This window comes from Lithobates pipiens, unplaced genomic scaffold, assembly GCF_037356315.1.
Source record: "Lithobates pipiens isolate NorthernLeopardFrog02 unplaced genomic scaffold, aLitPip1_a1.2 Scaffold_19, whole genome shotgun sequence".
Lineage (NCBI taxonomy): Eukaryota > Metazoa > Chordata > Amphibia > Anura > Ranidae > Lithobates > Lithobates pipiens.
Genome location: NW_027507764.1, coordinates 584,758,480 through 584,778,603, shown reverse-complemented (window position 1 = coordinate 584,778,603; position 20,124 = coordinate 584,758,480). Strand labels below are relative to the sequence as shown.

Here is a 20,124-nt window from a genome sequence, read left to right as displayed (position 1 = left end):
TTCCCATCAACTCTGACCAGCTTCCCTGTCCCTGCTGAAGAAAAATATCCCCACCACATGATGCTGCCACCACCATGTTTCACGGTGGGGATGGTGTGTTCAGAGTTATGTGCAGTGTTTTCCGCATTTTGCTTTTAATAAAAAAAGTAGAATTTTGGTCTCATCTGACCAGATCACCTTCTTCCACATGTTTGCTGTGTCCCCCACATGGCTTCTCACAAACTACAAACAGGACTTCTTATGACTTTCTTTCACCAATGTCTTTCTTCTTGTCACTCTTCCATAAATTGCAGATTTGTGGAGAGACGACTAATAGTTGTCCTGTGGACAGATTCTCCCACCTGAGCTGTGGATCTCTGCAGCTCCTCCAGAGTCACCCTGGACCTCTTGGCTGCTTCTCTGATGAATGTTCAATGTTCTCCTTGCCCGGCCCGGTCAGTTTAGGTAGACGGCGATGTCTTGGTAGGTTTGCAGTTGTGCCATCCTCTTTCCATTTTCTGATGATGGATTGAACAGAGCTCCGTGATTTGTTCAAAGCTTGGAAGATTTTCTTATAACCCAACCCTGCTTTATACTTCTCCACAACTTAATTCCTGACCTTCCTGGTGTGTTCCTTGGCCTTCATGCTACTGTTTGTCCTCTAACAAACCTCTGAGGGCTTCACAGAACAGCTGTATTTATACTGAGATAAAATTACGCATAGGTGGACGCAATTTACTAATTAGGTCACTTCTGAAGGCAGTTGGCTCCAGTAGATTTTAGTTAGGGGTATCAAAGTAAAGGGGGCTGAATACAAATGTCCCCCCCCCCACACTTTTCACATATTTATTTGTAAAAAATAAATAAATAATAAAAACCATTTATAATTTTCCTTCCAATTCACAATTATGAGCCACTTTGTGTTGGTCTATCACATAGAATCCCAATAAAATACATTTACTTTTTTTAGTTGTAACATGACAGAATGTAAAAAAAAAAATCAAGGGGTATTAATACTTTTTCAAAGAACTGTAAATGATGTAAATGCTGCACTGGGAATAAGTACAGAAAAATACATTCTGTTTATAGATTTTTGCACATGGGTGTATTCACTTTGCTATATTCTATAGTGCTCAATTATTTATACTATTACTATTTATACTATTATATATTTACAACTATTTGTGTAAAGTAGAGTATGAACACAGCCATAATGTACTGAATGCACACTACCCATGTTTGGGGCACGGAGGTCACTCAGCATCATCTTAGCCCTTTCCTCCTCAGCCTGAAGGTCCCTCCCCCTTTCATTCCCTTGGATTTTGGTTCTTTCAATCATAGAGCCGTACTCACAGGTGTCATGTAGGGTGGTCTGCATGGAAATACAGCCTGCCTAGGAATGCCCATACTTCCAGAGCCACCCATCAAGGCATTTTGATATTTGTATAACTCCCCCCAAGAACCGACCCCACTCCTTGTATCAGGACTAAGGGCTCTTCAGAGGAGTACTGAGGCGGGGGGGGAGGGGGGTGAGGCTGTGATCTTATTCAGGAAGTGATGTACAGCCCCCTGCTGGCCCCTCCCACCAGCCATGATCTGCCTGCATTGCATAGAGAGTCTATAATAGGGTAGGTAATGAAACAAAGGGGGAGGGAGGAACCAGAGAAGGCCAAATACAAGCAGAATAACCGGCATCTTTAATAGATGGGATGTATTTGGCATGGTTTAGTTTTTAACAAAACTGGAGTTCTGCTTAACCTTCCAGCTAACACTAGTGGTCCAGCATGCTGCCGCTCGGCGTGTTTTCGGTCAGTTTTCTGCATGTGAGCATCCGTTACATTATTCTTCCAATAAACGTTTATTCTAAAACAACCAAAAAAAAAAAAGCTTTTGACGCCCTCATCACTAGCTGACGCCAGGGGTGTGCGGAGGAGCCGGAAAGTTATCAGTGGCCCGAGTCCAATGCCAATACCCACCCCGAGGAGAAAGGTGAGAGTCAGCACAGAGCCTGCATGGGGGAGGGGAGGAGCCTTGGCCGGGTCTGGACTAGTGATTGGTTAAAAAGCACTTGCCGACCACAATACGAATATATACGTTGCGGTCTGCAAGTGGTTTACCGGAATTATGGCTGAAGATATCAGCCATAACCCCATTTTTTTGCAGCCAGTGGCTGGCTTTTTCATGTAACTGTTCCGATCAGCCGCTGAAGTGGTTTTCAAAGTGGCGGGGGGGGGGCATCAACCGATCCCCCCCCTCTTCCCGCCGGTGTTTCTCGGACTTACCTTTTCCACCGGTTCGCCCGAGAAACGATCTGATGGTACGGCCGGCTGCTCCCATAGATAATCAAAGTGAAGTTATTCTTGGAACACCTCTATGGCCTTGGAGGACCGGAGCGACATCATGATGTCACTTCCGGTCCAGACTGGAAGTAAACTATTTCTTTTAATTTTTTTAAAGCTAAAAGATAAACTTTTTTTTTTTTTATCTTTTGCTTTTAAAGTTAAAGAAGAGATTTGGGTTCTTTTTGACCCCGGATCTCTCCATAAACAGGACCTGTCATCCCTTATTTCTATTACCAGAAAAAGTTTTCATTCCTTGAAATAGGAATAAAAGTGATCAAAAAAAAAAAATAATTAATAATAATAAAGGGACAGTGTAAAATTAAAAAGTGAAATAAATAAGAAAAAAATTGAGAGCACCCTAACCCCCGCCATCCCTCCATGCTCGCGCGCAGATGCGAACGCATACCTAATTTGCATACGTATATGTAAATAGTATGTGCACCACACATGTGAGGTATTGCTGCGAACATTAGAGCGAGAGCAATAATTCTAGTGCTAGACCCCCTCTGTAACTCTAAACAGGTAACCTGTAAAGGAGTTTAAAGTGTCGTCTATGGAGATTTTAAAGTACCATAGTTTGTCGTCGATATACCCTCCCCCAGCAACAATAGACCCCTGATAGCAACAATAGATTCCCCCAGCAGCCAGCATTAGTAGACCATCCAGCAGCCAGGAACAATCAAAGCCTCCTTCCACAATAGATCCCCCAAAGCAGCAAGAGACACCCTCCAGCAACATAATACACCCAGAATCAATAGATCCAACGAGGCAACAATAGACCCCCAATAGCAACAATAGATCCCCCAGCAGCCAGCGTCATCTAGCAGCCAGGAACTGTGAAAGAAATAGGGCTGCAACTAACGATTATTTTCATAATCGATTAGTTGGCCGATTATTGTTTTGATTCATCGATTAATCTGTTAATAATCTGAAGAAAAAGCGTGGTATATAATTTAGCTAATATGTAAAGTTTTGAAAAAAATGGCAATTTATTCTTAAATATCTCTGTAGGCAGTGGTAAAAAAATAACCAACTTTACGGTAAGTATACTGTATATACTATTAGAGGAGATATACTGTATATACCACTATTAGGAGATATATACTGTATATACTATTAACCACTTGGGATCCGCGCTATTGCCGAATGACGGCATTAGCGCGGACCTAGATTTCCGGGACTACGTCTATTGACGTCGTCCCGGTTACGAGCGGCCTGCGCGCCCCCTGAGGGGCGCGCGCGGCGCGCTCTGTGATCGGCGAGTCCGTGAGACTCGCCTGATCACCGATCCGTGTAAGGGGTCGATCCCGACCCCTTATCACGTGATCAGCTGTCAGCCAATGACAGCTGATCATGTGATAGAACGGAGCCGGTAATCGGCTATTATTATTATATTAAAAAAAAGCCGATCACCGGCGGCCGTGATCGGGACATCAGTCCCGATCACGGCCAGCAATGCAAGGCACCACATGCCACCTGCCAGTGCCCACCTGCCTCCCGCAGTGCCATACTGAAGTAGAACTAAAAGTAAAAGTAAGTGCCCCCCGTCTGTGCCCATAGTGCCCACAGTGCCACCCACAGTGCCACCCACAGTGCCACCCAATCGGCCTCAAAGGTGCTGCACCCCAGTGCCGCCCATCAGTGCCCAGCAGTGCCGCCCATCAGTGCCCAGCAGTGCCGCCCATCAGTGCCCAGCAGTGCCACCTATCAGAGCCACCTATCAGTGCCACCTATCAGTGCCCATCAGTCCCATCTATCTGTGGTACCTATCAGTGCCCATCCGTGCCACCCATCCGTGCCACTTATCCGTGCCACCCATCCGTGCCATCTTATCTGTGCCCATCTTTGCCCATCAGTGCCGCCTTATCTGTGCCCATCGGTGCCGCCTTATCTGTGCCTATTAGTGCCGCCTTAACTATGCCTATCAGTGCCCACCAGTGCAGCCCATCAGTGCCCACCAATGCAGCCCATCAGTGCCCACCAATGCAGCCTATCAGTGCCGCCTTATCAGCGCACTTCAATGAAGGAGAAAAATGACCCGTTTGCAAAATTTTATAACAAACTATTAAAACATGATTTTTTTTTTTTGCATCTTTTTTTGTTTGTTTAGCAAAAAATAAAACTCCGAGCTGTAACTAAATACCACCAAAAGAAAGCTCTATTTGTGGGAAAAAAATGATAAAAATTTAATTTGGGTACAGTGCTGTATGCCCGCGCAATTGTCATTCAAAGTGCATCAGCGCTGAAAGCTGAAAATTGGTCTGGGACTGAGGGGGGTTTAAGTGCCCAGTAAGCAAGTGGTTAAAGGGTGAATCTGGTAAATATCAGACTCAGAGATCAAATCTTTTCTAAATACGCAGCGGCTGAAAAAAGTACAGATGTGAACGTGTCCCATAGGAGACCATGTAAATGAACTGTAGTGTGTTTCTGCAAAAAGCACCAAAAAACACATAGATGTGAACCAGGCCTGAGACATTTAGTAACATAATGGGGTTAAAAAATGAAAATTATCCCTTTATAGTACAAAAAAAAAAGGAAAAAAAAAAGCAGATAATCACTACTGTAAAGGGGTTTATTTTTTTACTGTAGAACTGTGAAAGTAATATTTACAGTAACGATTATTTGCTCTTTTTGTACTATAAAGGGCTAATTTTAGTTTATTTTAAACCCCATTATGTTACTGGCCTGATTAATCGATTATGAAAATAGTAATCAATTAATTTAATAATCGATTAGTTGTTGTTTCAGCCCTAGAAAGAAATGCTAAAAAATGTTTACAGAATTTTTCAATGACAACAGGAAAAGCAGTATAATAGGCCAATAGATCCCTGCAGCATCTATAGACCCCCTCAGCAGCAATAGACTCCATCCAGCAACGATAGACCGCTCCCCTAGCAACAATATACCCCCAGTAAAAATAGATCCACCCAGGCAACAATAGACTCCCAATAGCAACAATAGATCCCCCAGCAGCCAGCATCAATAGACCATTCAGCAGCCAGGAACAAGCGATGCCTCCCTCAACAATAGATCCCCCCCCCCAGCATTTATAGACCTCCCAGCAACAATAGGCCCCTCCTCAGCAACAATACACCCCCCACAACAATAGATCCACCCTGACAACAATAGACTCCCAATAGCAACAATAGATCCCCCCAGCATCAATAGACCATTCAGCAGCCAGGAACAAGCTATGCCTCCCTCAACAATAGATCCCCCCCAGCATTTATAGACCTCCCAGCAACAATAGGCCCCTCCTCAGTAATAATAGAGCCCTCCCCCAACAACAATACACCCCCCCCCCAAAACAAAATACCCACCTGCAACAATAGACTCCCAATAGCAACAATAGATCCCCCCCAGCATCAATAGACCATCCAGCAGCCAGGAATAATAGATGTCTCCCTCAACAGCAGATCCCTCCTAGCAACAACTGAACCCTCCTAGCAACATAAGAACTCTCGCAGCAACATTAGATCCCCACTAGCAACAATATACCCCATGGAACCCCCCACCCCCTCCAGCAGCCAGCATAAGTAGACCCTCCAGCACAAGCTAGCACCCTTTGCAAATACATATATACAATGCTGGTGGTGACAGAACCACGTCCCCAGTAAAAAAAAAAAAAAGCACTGGTTACATTGATGCTTGCCATGACGTGTTCACGTGTATCATGGCGTGCATTGGCACACGTCTTATCACATGCATTTCCATTTATTTAACTAGAAAAATTCATGAAGTAATAATGCAAAGGTGTGATCAGGCCCAGAGAGAGCGGCACAGCGCCATCTACAGCCTGGAATAGTTATTGTTTGTTGGCAGCATTTTCCCCAGGCGTGGCGAGAATTCCTTCCCGTCCGTTACTCTTCATCCAACTCAGCGAGACCGTCAATGTAACTTTAGTGCGATTCAGTATTCAGGTCCATTTTATTTTTCACACATAGAGGAAACTAAGAAAGCAGCTATTGTTGTATTGTTTTTAGTTGTATTTATTCATAGGATATCAGTGGGAATACAATGTAACTGATCAAAGTCCATTTCTTTTTCAGAGATATTCCATAGTGCGGCATAAGTGTTTCCATTCAGCGACGGAGTGTCTGCAGAAGATCATGTAAGTGGAGGCAGTATGTATCCTAGTAATAAAATCCATTGCAGACGTACTGGTATTTTTTTTAGTATGTATTTAGAATGAAAGTGGTTCTAAGGTAGAAGTGTTTTTTTTTTTTACCTTAATTCTATGCAATTATTATTCTATGGAGGTAGAAAACCTTCTGCATGCAGCTTCCCCCCCCCCCCCCCGCGCCCCCCTTTATACCTACCTGAGCCCGATCTCCATCCAGCAGTGTGCCTAAGCAGCGACTCTCTCCCTCCTCATTGGCTCACAGACAGCAACGGAAGCCATTGGCTCCCGCTGCTGTCAAACACAGCCAGTGAAAAAGGAGCAGTGGGCAGGGCAGAGACACGTTCTGTGTGTCATGGACATACAGAGCAAGGCTCGGGATCGAGCAATTCCAGTGGAGGGAACTCTTAAGGTCGTCAGAATACCAAGACATTTTGGACAATTTGATGCTCCAAACTTTGTGGGAACAGTTTGGGGACGGCCCCTTCCTGTTCCAACATGACTGCCCACCAGTGCACAAAGCAAGGGTCATAAAGACATGGATGAGAGAGTTTGAGGTGGAGGAACCTGACTGGCCTGCACAAAGTCCTGACCTCAACCCGATAGAACACCTTTGTAATGAATGGGATTTTGGGATGCAGGCCATGTCTGCAATCTCTTACTTAAACACACTGCTAATAGCACCTCTAGCAGACATGACACAGGAGATGGACAGAGACTGCACACATGATACAAGAGATCAATGCAGCCTTACCAGTGTCCATCAAATGCAGTTTCAGCAGTGTCTATCAGATGCAGACTGCCAGTGCCCAGCAGCCTCACCAGTGCCCATCATATGCAGCCTACCAGTGCCCACCCGCCTCACCAGTGCCCATCATTTGCAGCCTGCAAGTGCCCATCAGCCTCACCAGTGCCCATCATATGCAGCCTACCTGTGCCCAGCAGCCTCACCAGTGCCCGTCATATGCAGATCAGAGCGGCGATCTCCGTGTGTCACAAAGCGGATTTGAGTTGCCCGGGCCGTATGGTTAGAGGCTGTGGACATGATACAAGAGATGGTCAGAGACTGCAGACTGCATTTTTCTTAAACTTTTCTTGCACTAAAGGTGGCAATAATGGGCAACAATCAATTCATATTCATTTAAATTGATATTAATTAAAAAGTTGAATATAATACAATTTTATATAAAAATAAATATATTTTAAAAACTGTCATTTTTGGTATCGGTTTTTGGGCCTAGTGCATCCTTGGTTTTCGGTTTCAGCACCAAAATTTCCATTGGGCGCACCCCTAATGCAGACCCTGTCACTTTCCTCATTAGAGCCCTGCAGGTGCAGCAGCAGACTGATCATTATAAAAGGACTCCCGTTCACTTGGCACATGGACACAGACAAAAAGCTTTTTTCTAAACAAAAGTGGATACATTTTTTAATGGCTCAGTGTCTCTTAAAGTGGAGTTCCACAGGAAAAATAAAATAAAAGTCAGCAGACAGTGGGGGGACGGTGGAGGGGCCGGACATGGCGTAAATCGCTGTGGAATCTGCGGCGATCTATTGTCGGAAGTGGGAGCAAATACCTGGATTAGACAGTTATCTGCTCCCCCCCTGAAAGGTGCCAAATGTGACACCGGAGGAAAAGCGGAAGTTCCATTTTTGGGTGGAACTCCGCTTTAACTGCTATAACTGAGATTAGATATCGGCCACAAAAGGTCCTTTTTCACTGCGTTGTATTTAGTGCACAATAACAATATTTTTTGTAGGCGGCCAACACACAACGGACCAATGAGCACCTTTCTCCAACTCACCACAATGCGGGGGGGGGGGGGGGGTTAGAACTGAGCGCTGCGCTACAAGGCAGGTCAGTGGAAGTGCGTCATGGTATTATTGTGTTGGGGTGCCTTTCACAGCTCATGGTACCCCAATGGTGGTAGACAGTTTCAGCCACTTATAATAAATTAGTATTTAAACATGTTTTAATGAATTCATTGCTGGAATCCTGGCGGACCTCTAATATCTATTTTATAAATATTTGCTACAAATGAATACATTTTATGAATATTCGCTACAAATAAAATCATTTTTATAAATATTTGCTACAAATAAATACATTTTATAATTCTAAAAGACGACCTTTCCCTCTTCCAGCACCACTGTGGACCCCAAAGAGAAGCTGCAGATCATCCTGAAGACGTACCAAGAGATCGAGCTGACCGTCTCCCGGGTGTTGGAGAAGGATTATAAACTCCCGATGGACGATCTGCTGCCCCTCCTCATTTATGTTGTGTCCCGAGCCGGGTAATTACATCAATCACTTATAGGAACTTTGCAGACCTTCAGGAAATAATGTAATAATAGGCAGCAACCGTGTCAGAGTTCAGAAAAGCTCCACCTTTTCTCATGAAAAAAAAAATCTGTGATTTTTGCCTAGGCTGAGATGATGTCAGCCTGCTGCAGGCAGGAGGAAGCATTTCCTCTGTCTCACCTCCCCCAGAGAGCAGACTGTACATTGTAACTTTGTAGAAGGAGGCGGAAGAATTTCCTCAGTTGCCCTTCCCCAGTGATCAGACTGTACAATGTAACTTTGTAGAAGGAGGCAAAAGCATTTCCTCAGTCTCCCCTCCCCCAGTGATCAGACTGTACAATGTAACTTTGTAGAAGGAGGAGGAAGCAATTCCTCAGTCTCCCCTCCCCCAGCGATCAGACTGTACGGTTGCGAAGTCTGAGCGATGACGTCAGCCATAGACTTACTATGGTGCATCTGCTTTCCCTCCTCTCACCTGACCCCGCTGCTGGGAGCCGATTACATGAGCAAACCAGAGCATTCTTGGATTAGGTAAGTACATTGTATAAGCATCTTTCCCTTTCAGGGTAGTTAGTATAGGGCTTAGAATGGGGGTAGGCCTTGGTCTAAGCTTGATTAGGTTTTAACCGGATTTCTGCTTTAATATTTATTGGTTAAATTATTGTGTGACCATCATATTGTTTCGTATTACAGGATACAACACTTAGGAGCTGAAATCCACTTTATCCAGGACCTGATGGACCCCACTAACCGGGGCGGCATCTACGACTTCCTATTAACAGCATTGGAGGTCAGTGCTCAGACAGCCCCAAACCTGACTTCATTTAGAAGGGCCATTAAAGAGACCCTTTATGTTCGATCATATTGTAGGAACAACTCCCAGCTCACTTATTGCAAGTAGTAGTTGGTCTCATGGACTCTAGTCATGATATCTCGAGTAGTAGTTGGTCTCATGGATCCCAGTCATGATAGCTCGAGTTGTAGTTGGTCTCATGTATCCCAGTCATGGTAGATCTTGTAGTAATTGATCTCATGGATCCCAGCCATGATAGATCTAGTAGTAGTTGGTCTCATGTATTGTGGTCACGGTATATCTAGTAGTAGTTGGTCTCATGTATTGTGGTCATGGTAGATCTAGCAGTAGCTGGTCTTGAGGATCCCAGTCATGGTAGATCTAGTAGTAGTTGATCTCATGGATCCCAGTCATGGTAGATCTAATAGTAGTTGGTCTCATGTATCGTGGTCATAGTAGATCTAGTAGTAGTAGTTGGTCAAATTCAGCTGGACTTGTGCTGGAATATTAAAGATATTTTCTAGGTTCTCCAAGCCACTTCTTCAGTTCTGATAAATGATAGGAAGATACCCCAGAATGTATATCCACACATCCCATCACCATGGAATGGGCCAAGGCAGATGTTGATTATCCAGGAACAGGATGGAAGATGTGAAACTTGTGGTACCTTCCTTTCCTAGTTACATAATCTAAACCTGGGTGTCAGGAAGTCTGCATAGGTGTTAATCAGTTGATTCAGATGCTTGGGTGTGATTGTTGCCAAGATGCTGCAGTTTGACGTATGTAGGCCCCTTTAGGATAGGCCCCGCTTTGTGGTTGCTGGAACCTGGTTGTGTCACTGTTTGGCAGGGAGCATAAAAGCGGTTAAGAGAAGGGGTAAAGAGACAGTAGACATAGGCAACCAGGAGTGACAAGAATGGTTTGTGCTGAGAAGGCTGTCTACCAATTGGGACCATGTGAGTAGATATACTCATGGTGGAGGAAAGCAGACTATTCTTCCTTAAGAAGCTATGCCAGGCAAGCTAGGCAATACAAGTGAGTGAGAGAGAGGAACTGTGCAAAGGGTTCTTTCAAACTGTTTAGTGAAGTGAATTATTGTTGAGGCAAGAAAACGTAAGTAAAAGTTATTGTTAGGTCACCTGAGTCCAGGTGACAGATGCACACCGTTGGAGTCAGGAGTGCACCGCTAAGGTAGTGGACCCTATGGCTGACTGCTGCGGATGGAACTCTGGGTGATTCAGGAAGCAGGTCCACTGGAGCACCAACACGGATCCCACTGGGAACTAAAGCATAAGATTCCCCAGGGTGCGGAGTCTAAGAGCCAGCAGGTGTTCACCAGAGCCGCTAGTGGTGAGGATGGACTGTGCTGCAACTGGCTTCAGGTCGCGGCTCCCAGCTCATGCTCATGGTAGGCTACATGGGGATAGAGAGGAAGCAGCAGCCCAGGACAACAAGGGATAGTAAGGAGATAAGCCAAAGCTCGGGGCGACTAATCAGTCAAGGATAAACAGAGAACATGCCAAAGATCAGGGTCACAAGCAGGCAGGGATAGTCAAGAACAAGCCAAGATCCATAACAGAGACAGATGTAGAGCACACAGCAAACAGGAAATCAAATGCACAATATTGCTCGGCAAGGCAGGCTTGGAGAACACGGTGTTAAATAGTGGTTCCTGTTGAGGCTAGGGTGGAGCCACACTGAGGGAAGATTACTTAACCATGCAGGTGTGAGAGTGCAAGCCCTAAGGCTGATACACAGACCAGGTAAGAGACAGACAGGGCATGAAAGTATTACTGCAGCGTCATGACAGTTATATGCATGCAACTATGTCGGCCTGGTCTCCCTTTGTTTCTAAGAAGTTGGAAGCATAGCCTATGCCTGGATAAGGAAGATGTGAGAACTGGCTCTGTTTGGGAAAGGGTAGTTGGTCTACCTTAGGGTTGCCACTGATGCAGTATGAAGCAATTGGGTTTCCTCTTGCCTGAAACAAGTCATTAGACCTTGGGCATTAGCATCTTGATGGCCCCTGGTGTCATAATATAATGCTAAGGTAGTGGCCTAGAGCTACCGCCATAGGATAGACCGGTGATGGTGAACCTTGGCACCCCAGATGTTATGGAACTACATTTCCCATGATGCTCAACTACACTGCAGAGTGCAAGAGAATTATGGGAAATGTAGTTCCAAAACATCTGGGGTGCCAAGGTTCGCCATCAGTGGGATAGACCTTTTGATGACAATGTTTCAGTGACTGCACTGGAGCTGCATTGTAGTCAGTCCTGAGTCATACCTCTTGGCTCTCCAACCCCCCACGACTGTAGTGTGTGTGTGAAAGTGGGACCTTACAAGTTCTGAGGCTTAGTCCAACCCTCTGGAAGGGGTGCAAACACATAGATGGTCTCTTTTAAGCCTCTCGTGAACCAATTATACTGTGTTAAAAATTTGCACCAATCTGTCCTAGAAAGGTGGTCTTCTCCTCACTCCCAGGTGCTCCACCAGAGCTCAGCATCCAAGCCCTGAGTGAGCTCCATGTTGAGGGGTGCTGGAGCTTACACAGAGTTAAAGACATGCGCCTCCACTGTGACAGCGTTCAGGCTTGGCGATCGGCCTCTCAGGCTTGAGCATTGGATCTTGGGTGAAGGCCACATGCTCCCCCATTCCAAGAAGGATCCAAGATTTAATAAAAGCTACAACTAAATTAATGGTGGGGGAACAAGCAATTCACTTTAAACATGAAATAAAGAGGCTTCATTCACAAATGCTTCCTAAAGAAGTGCGGCATGTACAGCAAGTTTTCAATGCTCCAACCTCTATGGCACGTGTCAAACACAAGGCCCACCAGGCCATATCATGTGACCCTCGCACCTCTCCTACAGCTGTGACACCCCCCTCACCTTGTCTCAGCAGTCAGCAGCAGAGAGGAGAAGAGAACTCTTCCACCAGACTCTGTGCTTCTCCATGTGGCCACAAATAGGCTCTCTGCTACCCCCTATGACCCTCCCTCACATCTCTGCCGTTAGCAGCAGAGAGAAGGACAGAACTTCTACAGATCCTGCACCTCTCTGTGCAGCTGCAGTACCCCCTCATCTCCGCCTCCCCTAATCTCAGGATTCAGCAGACTCCAGCCCCCCTCTGGTCCTCCTCCAGACTCTGCTTCCCAGCTTCTTCTGGAGGTGCTCACAGGGCTGGAGGAAAAGTTCAGGGACCCCGTGGGTATAGGACAGAAATGATGTCAACTTGGGGGCAGACCACCTCTACATCTCCTCCAGCCCTTTGAACACCCCCAGCGGCTGTGATTTGCCACCCTACCAATTCTTTCCTACACACACAGGAGCGGTGGAGGAAATCATATGCTATTTCCTACAGGAATTGCACTGCATTCCTGTTTTAAATGGCATTTGAATCTTTGCAGTACAATTTTTCGCCCATTTTGTAGTGACGTAAATTGCACAAAGAAGTATTGGCTTCGGGAGCATTTGGGCGAGTACCGATACTTGTGCAAATGCTTGGTGTCGGCACATCCTTAGTTCTAACCCTTCCCCCCCACTCAACCTAAAATTAAGAAAGTATGTTTTGGCTGAACATACAATTTTTTTAATGAACAGGAATTGGTGCCTAAAGTTCAGTTTTAACAAATTGAATTGGTAATTGAATTCTCTTTTTTTTTTTTACTAGCTGATTGGTTGTATATAAAAATGTTCTGAACTTTCTGATGTTTCTCTGTCTCCGCAGTCCTGCTATGCACACATTCAGAAAGATGAAATGCGGCTTTTCAAGTGACGTATCTGAGAGGGGAAAATAGTGTCATCGCTCTGTACAAATCATGGCGGAACTCACAAGATATGGTTATTGTGACGTCTCCCCCTGGTGGAAGGATAACGCCATGGCTTCGCGGGAGAATGTCGGGAGTCCAGCTTTATATTATATAATTGGAATAGATCCATTTCATGCATATAGTATAAACTCAATCATCACATCACAGAGAAGCAGGATAATGGTGCAATATAGATGTATATATCCCGCCTTAGAATAGTGTACAAACAAGGCAGAAGAGTGCCCGGGAACATCCACCTGCTGGCCAGGACTGGTATTGCAGAAACGCTAATTTTACTTTATATTAGAGAAGCATTTTGTTTTGTAGTACCTTAAAGAAAGGGGCTGTTTTAGCTAATGGAGATGATGACCACCTATATATGGCACATAAGTTTAACCAGTAAGCCAAATTGGCATTGTAAATGAGCATACTTTTTAATAAATTTAGAAGGCCTTTAAACAATATATGTCCAAAAGTATGTAAGGATTGAGTTCAGGTCTATCCATGGAAGGGGACATAAAGAGATATTTCAGACAATGGTATCCATGCTCTCCAACAGATTGGTGAGCACCCTTTTCTGTTCCCCCATGACTGCCCCCCTGTGTACAAAGCCAGCTCCATAAAGACATGGTGTGACCAGCTTGGTGTGGAGGAACTCCAGTGTCCTGCACAGAGCCCTGACCTCAACCCTACTGAACACCTTTGGGATGAATTGGAATACCAATGATGAGCCAAGATTTTTTTTGTTTGTTTTTATGGTGCCCAACGAAAGGTCCATAATGTGGGCCAGGTATTCTCATCCAACATCAGTACTTGACCTCACAAAGGGGCACAAATTCCCACAGACACCCTCCAAAAGCAAGGAGGAAGGTAGAGCTGTAATGGGGATCCAACTCCATATTAATAGTCATGGAGGGAGGGGGGCGACTATATGTTAATGGCCAAGGTAATGCAATGGGATGTCCAACAAGCTCAGAGTGGTGATGGTCAGGTGACCACAAACTGTTGGCCATATAGTTTATCTTGTTTTCAGCATCTAAAAATTTTATGTGCTGGTAAATCTAAGCAAGTTCAACATATTTTTTTCTTTTCTTTTACGCAGTAGACCTAGGCTGCATAGATATTCGTTTTATAGGGTAGCTGTATCTTTTAGAGTAGCCATTCTCAACCAGGGTTCCATGCAATTATAGATTTCCTTCAGAGATTGTTGGGGGTTCCTTTGGGCTGTCACTGATTACATTACATTAAATGAGAAGGAACTGGAAAGGGGTATTTTAATGGTGCCACAAATGTCTACAAGAAATACATTTTTCAATAAAAATAACTGTATTAATACCAAAACATATATATATATAAAAAAAGAGAGTAAACAAGATTAACTCTTTACGACATGCATAGATATAAAATCACAGACTGATAGAACCAATATATGTAAAGAGTTATATGTAGATATAGAAATGCCTGTTGGGCTCTACATGTTTCGCTGTAATGCTTCTTCGGCATCTAACAACAGCAGGAGGGACGGCGTCATTATCCCCTTGGTGGGTTGCCCGTTTCGGTCTTTCCAGTCCGGTGGGAGCTTGAATGCATCCTGGCTGCATTATCTTGGGAGTTTTTGTCTTCTCCAGATCTGGTAGTTTAAAGGTTGTGAATTTCTACTTCTCATCACGTTTGTGATATGTTGTCAAATCTACATTTTGGGCTTATTTGCAGTTATTGATATAAAGAATTGTCTTATTATTTTCTCTGGTGCTCACCCTGTAATTCCCATGGCTGGATTTTGATGCTCCCTTGCCTGCCTCTGTTTACCGGAACAACAGGAGTTCAATATAATTATTTATCAAATATATATGATAGTCAATTGATGCCTTACAGCTCCTGAAGAAGCATTACAGCGAAACATGTAGAGGCGAACAGGCATTTATATAGCTACATATAGCTCTTCACCTATATTGGTTCTATCAATACTGTGATGATTTCATATCTATATATGTCATAGAGATTGCTTTTATGTATATATTTTGTTATTAATAAAATAAATTTTATTGAAAAATGTATTTCTTTTATACATTTGTGGCACCATTAAAATCCCCCTTTCCAGTTCCTTCTAATTTTTCCAATTTGGGATGTGGGTGCCTTGATCTCTTGAGATAGTGCTGTCATTACACGGATTACATAGTTAGTCTGGTTGAAAAAAAAAATAAAAAAAAATAAAAAAAAGGATCATCCAGTTCAACCCACAGAGTATGAAAAACCCAAAAAACAAAAACACACCTCCATATACACAATGTGTTACCCACAGTTAATCCAGAGGAAGGCAAAGACCCAATAACCATAATCTAATTTGCTCCAGCAGGGGGAAACATTCCTTCCTGATCCCCCAAGATCCCCAATGATTGACCTCCCATTTATTGGTGCCTGCATAGTTTCAAAGCCAAGGCCACTTGGCAGAACCAGCAGCCTGGGATCTTTTAACTGTCTGTAAAGGTGGCATTTGGACCACTACTGTAAGAGTGGTGGTGGAGTTTCTCCCAACAGATCACCAATGTAAGGGACATGTTCCCCAATAACTTGGTTTTAGCCAGGGTTCCATGAGTGCTGGAAATTATTTCAAGGGTTCCACTTGATATCAGGTCCCCTAGTGGTCATCGGCAACATCAAATGCTGGTCCAGAGACATACTACATTAACCTGATGCAACACGTTGGGATTAGGGTTTGCCGACTCAACTACCTTCAGGAAAGTCTCCGCCATCTTGTCTTTGTAGGTCCACAACAGGTCGAAGGCCCTTCAACATGGATCCAGATCCCTCTCCCCAATAATGAATGTCCAGTCAGTTTTTCCTATGATTTACTGAAGGGGTCTCCAAATTGTGGCCCTTTGCTTGTCTTTATCCGGCCATTGAGGCACTATTCCTTCCACAGATACCAATGATAGGACACTATCCCAATGCCTATGGCATTGTTTACTCTTACCCATGACAGGGAATATTTTACTCCCACTAGCCACAGTCCTGCTCCCCTAAAGTTTGTAGGGCAGTAAAGTGGTCCTTTTGCAAGAGTTTGGAGAACCTTGATTTATTGTATCGTGAATATGTCATACCACATCCTAGTTTCTGGGAACATCTATCAGATAACATTTATACACACCATACATGGAGGGGTTGCCAGCCAACATTCATTTTCTTAAGCTGCATCTTTGCACCTCCATACCCTGAAGGTCCTCACAAACCAGACAGAGCCCACCAAACTCTCAAGCCACCTCACTGCTTCATGTTGAGGAACTCTAATGCCACATACACTCGATCGGACATTCCGACAACAAAATCATGAATTTATTTGTGACGGATGTTGGCACAAACTTGTTTTGCATACACACGGTCGCACAAATGTTGGAAATTCCGAACGCCAAGAACGCGGTGACGTGCAAGACGTTCGACGAGTCGAGAAAAATGAAGCTCAATAGCCAGTGCGGCTCTTCTACTCGATTCCGAGCATGCGTGGAATTTTGTTGGTCGGAATTGTGTACACACGATCGGAATTTCCGACAGATTTTGTTGGAAAATTTGAGAACCAGCTCTCAAATTTTTGTTGTCAGAAATTTCCGACAGCAAATGTCCAATGGAGCCTACACACAGTCAGAATTTGCGACAACAAGCTCCCATCAAACATTTGTTGTTGGAAATTCCGAGCGTGCGTACACGGCTTAAGGCTTCTTCTTGCCATTTGCGCCTTCTCAAACTCCTCCCTTCCTCTTTTATACCTTTTCTCAGGGAAAGGAGTCCAGACCACACCAATTAGGGAACAGAGTAGGGTAACCCTAAAAGGGATCCTAACCCCTGCTTACACACTGGTTAAGAAATGTTATCCTAGAGGCTAATACATTATCATATTTAGGTTCTAGGTTACCCCTTCTAGCTGCTAATGTGCTGTCCATTTAGGGCTGGACACTGGAGCCGTGACCAGTAGGACCATTCCCTGCTGTGACCAATCACTGATGTTGGCCTATCAAGAACAAATTGCACTAATTGTCCTAACATAGGAAGACGATCTCTCACAAAGTACAATCTTTTATTGCTCCTGATTTGGACCTGTGCGGTTGGGGGAGGTGTTTCAGCAAACAGGTCCTACAGATTTATAATTTTAGCTCATCTGTATGAGTGTTGGAACGGAGTGTAGTTTTAATTTATAGCAAAGGTTTTTTTTTTTTCTGAAATGACACTGGGGCTGGGTAGTCAGCCGGGATGTAAATACTGATCAGTGAGTTAATGTTAAAGGTGTATGTACACCAAAAATCTGTATGTTTGGAGTCCTGCCATACTATATACAGTTTTCTTCAGCAAATAGATTTTTGTGAATCTGTTGCAAAGTTTCTTAGCTGGAGATCCTGCCAGTGACATCACTTCCTGTTGCAAGCTGACAACGTTAAAGGATAACTTTGTTTTTTAAAAACACATCATACGTATCTCCTCTGTGCAGTTGGTTTTGCACAGGGTGACCCTGATCCTCCTCTTCTGGGTACCGCCAGCGGCGCTCCTGGCTCCTCCTCTTTTCGAGTGCCCCGTCAGAGAAGCGCTCTTCCTCGGGGCACGCGTGCGGGCGCATTCCCGTGTCCTGCTGCTGCGTCCATTGACACAGACAGCAGGACTCGGCTCCACCCCCGGCTCCCGCTGCTGTCAATCAAATCCAATGACGTGGGAGTCGGGGGGGGGGCAGAGCCAAGTCCTGCGGTCTGTGCCAATGGACGCAGCAGCAGGACACGGGAGCGCAGCTATCAATCTATCCAATCACGACCCGAGACACCAGCTAAAGCAGGTGTGCTTGTCCCCGGCACAGGAACCTTCAGGCTCTGCACTCAAGAAAGTTTTTCACCTTAATGCATAGAATGCATTAAGGTGAAAAACACGGAAGGTTTACAACCCCTTTAAGACACTGCCTTGTCATTGGCAGCATTGTTGTCAGCCTGCTTGGTTGCATGCATCAGGTTGGCAGCCTATTTGAGAACTGAAGAGACTTGCGCAGTGCAGGCTGACAATACTGCTGCTGCTACTTGCAAGGCGATTTGACGAACCTGGTCCGGCGGACAATCCGACTGACTTTGCAGCGGAGGTCCGCCGGACTTTCAAAAACGAACGCACTTGGCCACACACGATCACTCCAAAAGTCTGACGGATTCGAATGTGATGACGTAGAATAAGGAAGTTCATAGCCAGTAGCCAATAGCTGCCCTAGCGTCGGTTTTAGTCTGTTGGACTAGCACACAGACGACCAGATTGTTCGACCGGACTCGAGTCCGTTGGAAAGATTTGAAGCAAGTTCTATTTCCAGGTTCGCCGGACCTTTGGGAAGAAAATGTCCGCTAGAACCCACACGATCGAATTGTCCGCCAGTGTGTACGTGGCATAAGAGCCCGCTCGGGCATCTTGTTTCATTGCGTTAATGCAAGGGCTTTTTTTTTTTCTTTGTTTACACACATTAACCTGTGTCGGAAAACAAGGCAGCCCATTCAAATGAATAGACTGGCAATGCATTAAAATATCCCAAAAGAATGGACATGCACCATTTTTGCCGCTGCGGTCCACAACATTCAACTGCAACGCATGTACATTGGAGCTGCCTTGCTTACGAAATGAATGGCACTGCAACTTAACACACATAACATGCGTTTTAATGTGAGCTGCAGTACCACAATCATTAACACACAGCGGAGAAGAGTGTAACACACAGGAAGTGCTTTTACTATCAGGATTTTAAGAGAAGAAAATTTGCAACAATTAAAAAAAAAAAATCTGCGTATAGGGAGACGAGATGCAAAATGTAGCAATAATTAAAAAAAAAGATATAAGGCCAATTAAATTTTTTGCGTGTGCCATAATGAATTGAGTTAAGGCAGCCCATTGAAATGAATGGTCTCTCAAACGCACCAAAACTTCCCGAAAATTGCGTGCTGCGACACGTGTGCGTTGTCTTTTTGATTTGGATTGCCATTCAAAATGAAGTGCCCGAAAGGAAACAACGTATGTTACGGCATCGCCATGGTGTAAATAGGGGTTCGCCTATTCTTTTTTTTTTTTAATGCCCAGGATCAACTCATTTTAAGTATTTATATTGCTAAAATGTATTTGTATTTATTTTGCGTGGAGTAAACTGCCGAGCGCAGCGGGAACTTGTAAATAGTAGAATAATAATAATGACACTACATGAAAGGAAACACACCGAGTGTTAATTATTTTAGTTTTCTGTATGTATTGTTGTTTGATGCTGAATAAATCCTTCATCATTTTGCAGATATGGCGTATTCATTTCAATACATAAACAAACCCTTTTTGTTGATAGCTAATTGATACAGTGCCTTAAAGTATTCATACCCCTTGACATTTTCCACGTTGTCATGTTACAACCAGAAATGTAAATGTATTTTATTGGGATTTTATGTGATATGTACAACTTTGTGTTGATCTAATTGTGGAATGGAAAGAAAATTATAAATGGTTTTCAATGTTATTTACAAATATGTGAAAAGTGTTGGGGGGGGGGGATTTGTCAGCCCCCTTTACTCTGATACTCCCTAACTAAAATCTGGTGGAACCAATTGCCTTCAGAAGTCACCTAATTAATAAATAAAGTCCACCTGTAACTTAATCTCAGTATAAATACAGATGTTATGTGAAGCCCTCAGAGGTTTGTCAGAGAACCTTAGTGAACAAACAGTATCATGAAGGCCGAGGAACACTCCAGACAGGTCAGGGATAAGGTTGTGGAGAAGTATAAAGCAG

General features: G+C 44.2%; 2 protein-coding genes across 13 annotated transcripts in view; one reads left to right on the top strand and one right to left on the bottom strand.

Moving 5' to 3' along the window:
• The window catches only part of LOC143997727 (ALS2 C-terminal-like protein), a 197,452-nt gene extending 177,817 nt beyond the window's left edge, over window positions 1-19,635 (top strand). For 3 of the 4 annotated variants that reach the window (XM_077493510.1, XM_077493508.1, XM_077493509.1), the window contains exons 24-28: window positions 1,867-1,968; window positions 6,371-6,432; window positions 8,587-8,736; window positions 9,437-9,533; window positions 13,269-19,635. In XM_077493510.1, coding sequence (XP_077349636.1) covers window positions 1,867-1,968; window positions 6,371-6,432; window positions 8,587-8,736; window positions 9,437-9,533; window positions 13,269-13,316 — 459 coding nt within the window. In that variant the 3' untranslated portion in view covers window positions 13,317-19,635. The remainder of the gene's footprint in view (window positions 1-1,866; window positions 1,969-6,370; window positions 6,433-8,586; window positions 8,737-9,436; window positions 9,534-13,268) is intronic. The other variant, XM_077493511.1, reaches the window with a different exon arrangement.
• LOC143997731 (uncharacterized) overlaps window positions 1-20,124 on the bottom strand; it is a 253,375-nt gene that overhangs the window by 129,544 nt on the left and 103,707 nt on the right. Inside the window, exon 5 of one of the 9 annotated variants that reach the window (XR_013277724.1) lies at window positions 7,374-7,476. The exons of the other annotated variants lie outside the window; for them this stretch is intronic. The gene's annotated coding sequence lies outside the window, so the exon portion shown is untranslated. The remainder of the gene's footprint in view (window positions 1-7,373; window positions 7,477-20,124) is intronic. 9 annotated transcript variants of the gene reach the window in all.